Below are 6,625 nucleotides of genomic sequence, written 5' to 3' on the forward strand. Positions count from 1 at the left end.
AACACTACCTCTTTCCAGCACTCAGGCTAAGTCTTGGCACTGACCTGCCTCCTGAGCAGCCACTGTGCAGGGCCCAGAGCTCCCATGTTCTGGCCCTGGACCACTCTGTACTTGTATAAAAGGCTCTGCTGCTTGTGTAAAATGAGAGGCACCCATCCAAAGTCCTAGAGCACCTTACCATCAGGCTTAGGAAGTCTCAACAGGAGCATGTTCACTAGGATGGTTTGACAAGACATTTTCTCTTCTTATTAGCTCAATGCAGATGATTCTCAAATCCCAGGATATTGGATCCCTGAAGCAAACTTCCTACAGGGCTAGTGCACTGTTATTACCATGATATGATTCATTGAAAGGAGGCAGATTTCCAACAGTAAATGAGATGGTACTTGTAAATGAATTCTCTCTTTCCTGTTGTCCTGTACTTTAGCAATATCCATGTGTCAAGAAAGATCTGAAAGTTACAGAGGATAGAGTGTCTTAGAAATACCTTGCTCTAAAATATGTTATTTTTAAGTGGAAAACAAAGTTTGTACTAAATGTTACTCAAGAAAATAAAAAGTTGTGAAAGAAGTAATTCAGATGAGAACAAAATAAGTCAAAGTAAAAAACAAAATAGTTAATCTCTAAGTATTTTATTTTTATTTTTATGGAGTTGAATTTGTACTAATTACTTTTTCCTTTGACTTTTACACAAATAATATCTATACATTTTCACAACACACAAATATGTTTCATTATTTTATTTTAAAATTAAGAGCTTTGCAAGCTTGCCACATGTCTTCCCTGAAAATTATTATAAGTTTATAAAAATTCACCAGTTAAAGATAAAACATATAGTCTGACCACCTGAAACATCATTTTTAAAATTCTATTTTTATCATTTTTATCCAATATTTTATATTTTAGCTTAAAATCTTTCTATAAAATTTCAGATTCTCAATGTCATCATTCTTCCAATGGAAATGGAAGCCTGTGTTAAAGGGTTTACTCTAGGGCTGGGGTTGGGGTACAGTGGTAGAGCGCTTGCCTAAGATGCATGAGGCATTGGGTTCTATCCTTAGCACAACATAAAAATACTGAACAAAACAAAATGCATAGTATAACCAAACATGTAAGTTTCATTGTTTAAAGTAAAATGAAAGAGGATGAAGATATATTACACAAATACACAATTAGTAAAACAGTTCATCTTCAGCCATTGAATTAAAGTGTTTGAAAATACACAACAAACAACTGAATATATAATTTTATTTTTTCTTTTATACTAAATTTAATATAGCATTTTAAATGTCATATATGGTCCATGAATGAACTACCAAGTTGGGCTCATTGGGGAGACTACATGCTTTATTATTTCTTTCCAAGAATAAAAACATCCAGTTAACAAAATTTTAAAAAAATCAGACTGTAAAATACTACAAAAATATAGAACTTTCACAGCAATCAGGGGGAAGTCAAGTTAAAAACAAAATAAGTTACCAAGACACTCACTAGAAGTTCTAAAAAATAAAGTCTGATAACAATGGATGCAAAAGAATATTGAGCACTGTGGTGGTGGAAATGTCATATTAACATTCTGTTTCAGCAAACAAGTCAAGAAAAAGTTCACCATCCATCTACCTAAATAATAGTTATTAAAAACAACAACAACAACTTTTGATCCCACAAATAAGCTTTAATTTCCATAGATCCAAACTGAACATAGTCAAGATATCCTCCAAAACATAGGGGGTAACACATTGTGGCATTTTAGACAATAGAAGACCTGTAGGAATTAAACAGGGTGAAGAACTGGTGAGAGCAGAGTTTCAGAGGAGTGTTTGAACCTAGAGAAAAACACAGGATGTAGGACTATTCATCATGGGGTTCCAAGGACAAGAATAGAACAGGCCAAACTAAATGATGGGATAAACAGCAGACCCATGGTCCTTCTTGAGGGTGCTTTACTGGTGGTGGAGGGACTTGAGAGGCTGGTGCATGTAGCCTTTCTTGATTACAGTGTAGACTATTAGGCTTGTATTTATTGAAATAGCTTGAAAGAAAAGGCTGGGTTGTGAGCATCATACTTCTTAAAAAGTGTACCTCAGTTGAAACATAGATAATAATCCCAAAATTGCTGGAATAGTGAATTCACTTTTTGAGTAAAAGCTCATTAAAACATGCAGGTTTTATTGATAAGTAAAATGTGGGGGGCAGATATACAGATCCAAGGAAATCCAATTGTTCTCCCTTATCTCGGGTTTTGTGCACCATAGACTCAGTTACCTGCAATCAACTACAAACTGAAAACTTAAAATTAAAAAATCCAGAAATACATATTGCATAAGTATAGAATCTGGCACAGCAATGATCCAGTCTGGCTGAAAAGATGAACCTCTCCACTTAATGAGAAAAGTATTGTAGGCAGAAGTTGCAGAGATCTTTGCTAAGTATAAATATACATGTGAAACCGCAAAGAAGGAAAAAGAAAAGCGTGCTACTTTTGCTCTTGAACCTCAAGTTGCAAAAGTTATGGCCACAGCACTCACTGTTCAGCTAAGGTCAACAGTGTTTTCGAAGAGAGCATCAGTGGTTCCAGTTATCCCCTGGGCAATGTGGATCGTGTCTCTAATTCATAAGGAGGGGTCCCTATAATTACAACTCTAAAAATCCCACCACTCACTCTGCCCAACCACAAAAGCTGGGGCAATTTAGTGTATTGTTAATAAACCGTCAAGGCCACACACTGGCCACACACTTTCTCAGGGCCCCCTTGACCTCGCTGTTCCTCAGGCTGTAGATGAGAGGGTTCAGCATAGGGGTGAGGATGCTGTAGAAGGCTGACACCACCTTATCATGGTGAGCTGACCTGTAGGATTTGGGTCTCACGTAGATAAAAATGGCAGCTCCATAAAAGAGCCCCACCACAGCCACGTGTGAGGAGCAGGTGGCAAAGGCCTTCTTGCGGGTTTCTGGGGAGCGCATGTGGAGGACAGCGGCCAGGATGAGACTGTAGGAGGTCAGGATGAGGCAGAAGGGCACCAGGAGCATCAACACACAGCAGAAGTACATGACATTCTCAAAGACAGACGTGTCAGCACAAGCCAAGCGCACCAGTGTGGGGGCCTCACAGAAGAAATGGTCTATCTCTCGCCTGCTGCAAAATGGGAAGCTCAGGGCAACAACTGCCTGCATCAGCCCGTCAGCTGCTCCCAGGAACCAGGACCCCATGGTCATCCTCAGACACAGTGGCCAGCTCATAAGCATGGGATAGCGCAGAGGGTGGCATATGGCCACATAGCGGTCATAGGACATGGCTGCTAAGAGGAAGCACTCCCCACCACCCAGAGTGAGAAGGAAAAAGATCTGGAAGCCACAGCCAGCAGGGGAGATGGACTTGTTTCCAGTCAAGTAGTCAGCAGCCATTTTGGGCACAGTGGTGGAAACCAGCATGGCGTCCATGAGGGAGAGTTGGCTCAGGAGGAAGTACATGGGCGTATGGAGCCGGAGGTCCCACTGAATCAGGAGAATCATGAGGGCATTGCCCACTAGAGCCGTGAAAGCTATTGTCAGAACTATCCCAAAGAGAAACTGTTGGGTCCTGGAGTGGCCCAAGAGACCTAGGAGAATGAAGTCAGAACTGGTGTTCCCACTTTCCATGATTTCAAACAACAGAAGAGACACTGTCAGTGGAAACATAGGAGAGAGATTAATTTTTAAATGCCCCCTTGTTATTTATATCCTTCTAAATAATCACATGTGTAATAATAAAACCTATTTCAAATCTTTCATCTCTCATTTTTCTTCTTGTTTTTATTTTTGGTGTTGGGGATTGAACTCAGGGGTGCTCGGCCACTGAGCCACATCCCCAGCCCTGTTTTGTATTTTATTTTGAAACAGGGTCTCACTGAGTTCCTTAGTGCCTCACCATTGCTAAGGTTGATTTCTAACCTGCAATTCTTCTGTCTCAGTCTCCCAAGCTGCTGGGATTACAGGCATGTGCCACCACGCCCGGGTTCACTACTTTTTAAACATGTTTAAATCAAGATAAAATTAACTAAAAGGTTTTTTTTGTCATTTTGAAGTTTCACATGATAAATGCCTCCTAGGTTGAGTGTTGATTAATTGGCAAACCAAATTCTAATTCTTGAGAAGTTGCAACTGACATGCAAGAGAGGCTTTTTAGTTACTTGGTGCCCAAATAAATAGGTGAGCAGGAAATGGTGTACATGTGTCATTCATATTGATGCTTTAATGGTGTCCTGCATGATCAATATTCTTAGAGATGAATTGTCAATATCTTACTTTCAAAAAATGATGTACTTAATAATGAAGATTCCAAATCTAAAACACAAGAAACTTGGTTAAACTACCCAAATCATGATGTTTTCCCTGAGGCTGACTGAATCTGGAAAGCCCTTTCTAAAACTGGAGGGCTTACCTTCTCAGATCTAGAAGGCAGGAAGACAGCATCTGCAGACAGAAGCATAACTTCATGTAAAGTTGGTAGTACCTTAGTCACTTCCACAGTTTTAAACTTAAGGTAATCAGTGTTATTTGAGTTTGTTAGTTAGTGTGGAGATCTATTGCTCAATGCACTCTTTCATTAATCCTTCAACAGTGCTTTGTATTGATTTAAAGATGCACTATCCACTGGGTAAGGAAAAATCTGGTTCTTTATTACAAAAGTGTACAGAAACATTAATTTCTTCCTTATTCTCCATAGAATCAAAATCTTTAAATCAATTTTTGTCTTTGATCTTCTCCTGCTAGAACTGGATGAAGAAGCCCAGAAATGGACAGATATGGCTACTAGTCTGTCCTCAGGGATACTGCCTGCTTCATCATACTCACATGGCAGAAGGTGTGCAGCTCTTAGGGAGTGCCAAGATCCACCCTAAGTCCAAATGCTAGTCGTGACTGGAGAGCATCCTGCCTTGGATTGCTCCATCCTGTGGACATACTTCTTTGTCAAATATGTCTTCACCTGCCAACCTCTGTGCTCTGCACACCCCTGAATCACTGAAGCATGATCTGTGTGCCTGGTGACCACATGAAAACCCTGGCCATGGCTCTCACTGGCTTCCCAAGGCTGGAGGAAACCCTAACCCATTCTTCCTTACTCCAGCTTCTCAGTGTTAAAGACGGACTCAGCTTAAAACTTCTTTAGAAATCATTATGTAATTCATTACCTCTAGGAATTTGGGCAAGTTCCTTTAATTTTTTGCACTGTATTAAACATCTTTAAGTGAACAGTGACACAGTGATCTTAATTATATTCACATATCAGTACAATCCTCACCAGTGTCTACCTTGAAAACTCTTTTCAACTCCCCCAAATGAAACCATGCACCATTAAAGAGAACTCCCTGTTCTTCTCCCAGGCCACTAGCAGCCTCCATTCTCTCTCCCTCCATAAATCAGTGACTCTAGGAAGTGCACCTGGAGGAAGTCACTCCTGTCCTTGTCTGTTTGCACTACCTGTTGTCCATGACCTTGACTCGGGTGCATGGGTGCTGCTTGGTGTGTCAGAGTTCCCTCCTTCTTGAGGGTCACTAGTGCCCCACTGGCTGTGCGCAGCACACTTTGCTTATTCCTGTACACTTCAGTGGCCGCCTTGCAATTCCATGCACTTTCCTGAGCATTTATGTGATTTTAATGCACATTTGACAGCAGATGCTACAGCTTTTACTTTAATAAAGTGATAAGATGTCACATGAAATAGGGCAACTTCAGTGATCCTTTTGCTTAAGTCATGCAAGAGAGGTTTATGAGTTTTTAGAGAATAAATTCAGCAACTCTCATGACTTTTCAGTTCATTACAAAGTTTCTACTTGTGTTTAAATCATTTTAAATTAAAAAATCACTAATACTTAACTTTTCAAAGGAGATAGGGATTTATTATATACTTTTTGAAGGTAGAATGGGTATATAAATTTGATTTGCCATTACAAATGTAATTTTCCAGTCAGCATTACATAGCATTTAAATTCAAAGAAAGAGCAAATGAATTCTTCAAATAATAAAATGAATCCCAGTTAGTTATTTCTGTAAGAAACGATAATGTGTGACTTTACTAAAATTAACTATCTATATATTTATATTACACAAATGAAGTAAGCTGACACTAGTCAAAAATACGTGGAAAGCTATGCAAATAGAATTATTTGGAATTCATTTCTAGAACGATGATCATGGATACAGAGTGTTGCTAAAAGAGTAATAAAGCGTTTACTCTGCTGGCAAATAAAATACAACATGCCATTAAAAGGAGGAAAGGAAGCTCAAATCCCAGGGTTGGGAAAATGTATTATCCTGAAAAAAAAAAGATTTCCTTTTTCTTTCTTCCCTCTGACTTCATGGGTTTGGAGATTTCTTACCCACATTTCTGTCTGCTTCCACAGCTTTTTCTTAGAGTGATGTGAAAACGGTTGCTTTTTCCATGTCTTTGCAATGCTGTGAGGAGCACAGCATTCCCCTGCCCTTCTTCCTTTTTAAAAAGCTTTTGGGTAATCATGGGAAATTTAAAGCAGTGCCTGTAATTTTCTTTTCTATACTTTTTTCATTTTTTAAAAATTTATTTATTTTAATTAGGTATAAGAGCAGAATACATTTTTTTCACTTTTTTATTATTAGTTGTTCAAAA

General features: G+C 39.0%; 1 protein-coding gene across 1 annotated transcript; it reads right to left on the reverse strand.

Moving 5' to 3' along the window:
* Positions 1-2,712: 2,712 nt before the first annotated feature.
* Positions 2,713-3,654, reverse strand: LOC101963447 (olfactory receptor 2T33). Its single transcript, XM_005334148.4, has one exon. It carries the CDS (start codon positions 3,637-3,639, stop codon positions 2,713-2,715), a length of 927 nt encoding a protein of 308 aa, XP_005334205.4. The 5' UTR covers positions 3,640-3,654.
* Between the last annotated feature and the right edge of the window lie 2,971 nt (positions 3,655-6,625).

The sequence above is a fragment of the Ictidomys tridecemlineatus genome, unplaced genomic scaffold, assembly GCF_052094955.1.
Source record: "Ictidomys tridecemlineatus isolate mIctTri1 unplaced genomic scaffold, mIctTri1.hap1 Scaffold_161, whole genome shotgun sequence".
NCBI lineage: Eukaryota > Metazoa > Chordata > Mammalia > Rodentia > Sciuridae > Ictidomys > Ictidomys tridecemlineatus.